At 34.7% G+C, this 1,839-nt stretch overlaps 1 protein-coding gene across 2 annotated transcripts in view; it reads right to left on the bottom strand.

Annotated features, from left to right (window-relative positions):
- Abcb1 (ATP binding cassette subfamily B member 1) overlaps positions 1-1,839 on the bottom strand; it is a 144,806-nt gene that overhangs the window by 28,755 nt on the left and 114,212 nt on the right. For both annotated transcript variants that reach the window (XM_028776061.1, XM_028776059.1), the window contains 2 exons: positions 1,092-1,268; positions 78-224 (listed from right to left, as the gene is read on the bottom strand). In XM_028776061.1, coding sequence (XP_028631894.1) covers positions 78-224; positions 1,092-1,268 — 324 coding nt within the window. The remainder of the gene's footprint in view (positions 1-77; positions 225-1,091; positions 1,269-1,839) is intronic.

Genomic DNA, 1,839 nt, shown 5'->3' with positions numbered 1-1,839 from the left:
CACATAAAACTTAAGATAGTTATTCATTTTCTAGTCAAGACTCACAAGTAACTGTAAAACCGGATGCAATCACTTACCCCTATAACCTTTGAAAATATTATAGAGAACGCTGGTTGCAAGCCTCCGTTTATTATGGCACTAATTACACCAACTACAAAATAAGGCCATTCAGTCGAATTCAACTTCAGGATCCGCCAAAAAGAAACTGGAGGTATGTCATCATTCTAGAAAACAAATACGTTACAACGTATATAGGGTTTTTTTTGTTTTGTATTTTTTTAATCATTGATTTTTACTCTGCAGAGTTCTTCCACAGGCACAAAGTTTTCTTGGTTGTTGAGGCAGGGTCTCATTTACTTCAGGCTGGCTCCAACCAAATTGTGTCTTGAATGTCTAATCTATCTGCTTTCACCATCCAAGTGCTGGGTTTACAAAAGGGCCACAAGTCTTGTTTTGTTTTGTTTGGTTTTTGTTTTTTTGTTTTGGTTTTTTGAGACAGGGTTTCTCTGTGTAGCCCTGGCTGTTCTGGAACTCACTCTGTAGACCAGGCTGGCCTCGAATTCAGAAATCCGCCTGCCTCTGCTTCCCAAGTGCTGGGATTAAAGGTGTGCGCCACCACTGCCTGGCCATAAGTTTTTAAATTAAATATTCATCCTGTTTTTATTTCTCATTAGTTGATAGATCTTTGGCTTCAAATATTATGATGATACATTGATAATACCTCTTTAGTTTATAAGAAATAAATGATACTTCCACAAATATTTAATTCTTGCCATGTTAATTCTTCAACAGATACCAAGAATATTGACCAATACGGATAATCAGAATAGAAACATTAACACTTAAAGACTTACTATAGCATCTTCATATTCTAAGTTCTATTTCTAAACATCTTGATATTAATTCTTATTCTTAAACCTAAACTGACTATAGAACATTGCCATTTTGGATTCTGGAACACTCTGGTGAATAGGAAAAAAAGGATTATAAAAAATACATTGTAGTTTCCACTCCTTCTTCTGCCTAGGCACACTCAGGTAGGAGAGGTTCAGAGGAGGATCAAGAACATAGTATCACATCTTTGTCCATACCAGGGCCTCTTCGCTACTAAGTTTCTTGTCTTCGTCATGTGGTCCACGGATGCTTCTGCGAGTTGATCTTCTTCTTATTAGACTGGATCTCGAATCTTTTGAAGACATGTCTAAATTATCAATTCCATCCTTAGATTCAGAAGCTTCATTTCCTAATTCAATTTCATTTCCTGCTGTCTAAAATAAATAAGAAATATAAATAGTTTAAGATCAAATAATGGAAATTAGTCATTGAAAATAATTATCAAGAAAAGTATTGAATTACTTAAATCAAAGGAAGGGGTGAAATTAAAACAATTCTTTCTTGTGTCATATGTTGGGGAAAAATCTAAATATTAAGGATTCTTTGTGAACACACTGAAATAAAACAATAACTCTTCTGTGCATCTTCTCTAGTCATCTCTTCCTAGGGAGTATCTGGCTCAACCAACTTTGCTTTTTAACCAGTGTGTGAACCCCAAATTAAAAGAGATTGAAATGTTTTAGATTTTTAATGAAGTGTGATTTTTTTGTACTAAGCCTTCAGAATTTGCTGTATATTTTCATTGTTCAATGTTCACTAACATGAGTAACTCATAACTTATGATGGATAGGTCGCTTAAATTTTTTTCCACTTTTCCTCAATTATCCTTCTTTGGTTCTTTTCTTTTTGAAGAAAGAAGGAAAGAAAGAAAGAAAGAAAGAAAGAAAGAAAGAAAGAAAGAAAGAAAGAAGGAAAGAGGGAGGGAGGGAGGGAGGGAGGGAGGGA

Source organism: Grammomys surdaster, unplaced genomic scaffold (genome assembly GCF_004785775.1).
Source record: "Grammomys surdaster isolate TR1022 unplaced genomic scaffold, NIH_TR_1.0 264, whole genome shotgun sequence".
Classification (NCBI taxonomy): Eukaryota; Metazoa; Chordata; class Mammalia; order Rodentia; family Muridae; genus Grammomys; species Grammomys surdaster.
Note: the sequence above shows the minus strand (reverse complement) of the source record. Positions and strands in the feature narration are given on the sequence as shown.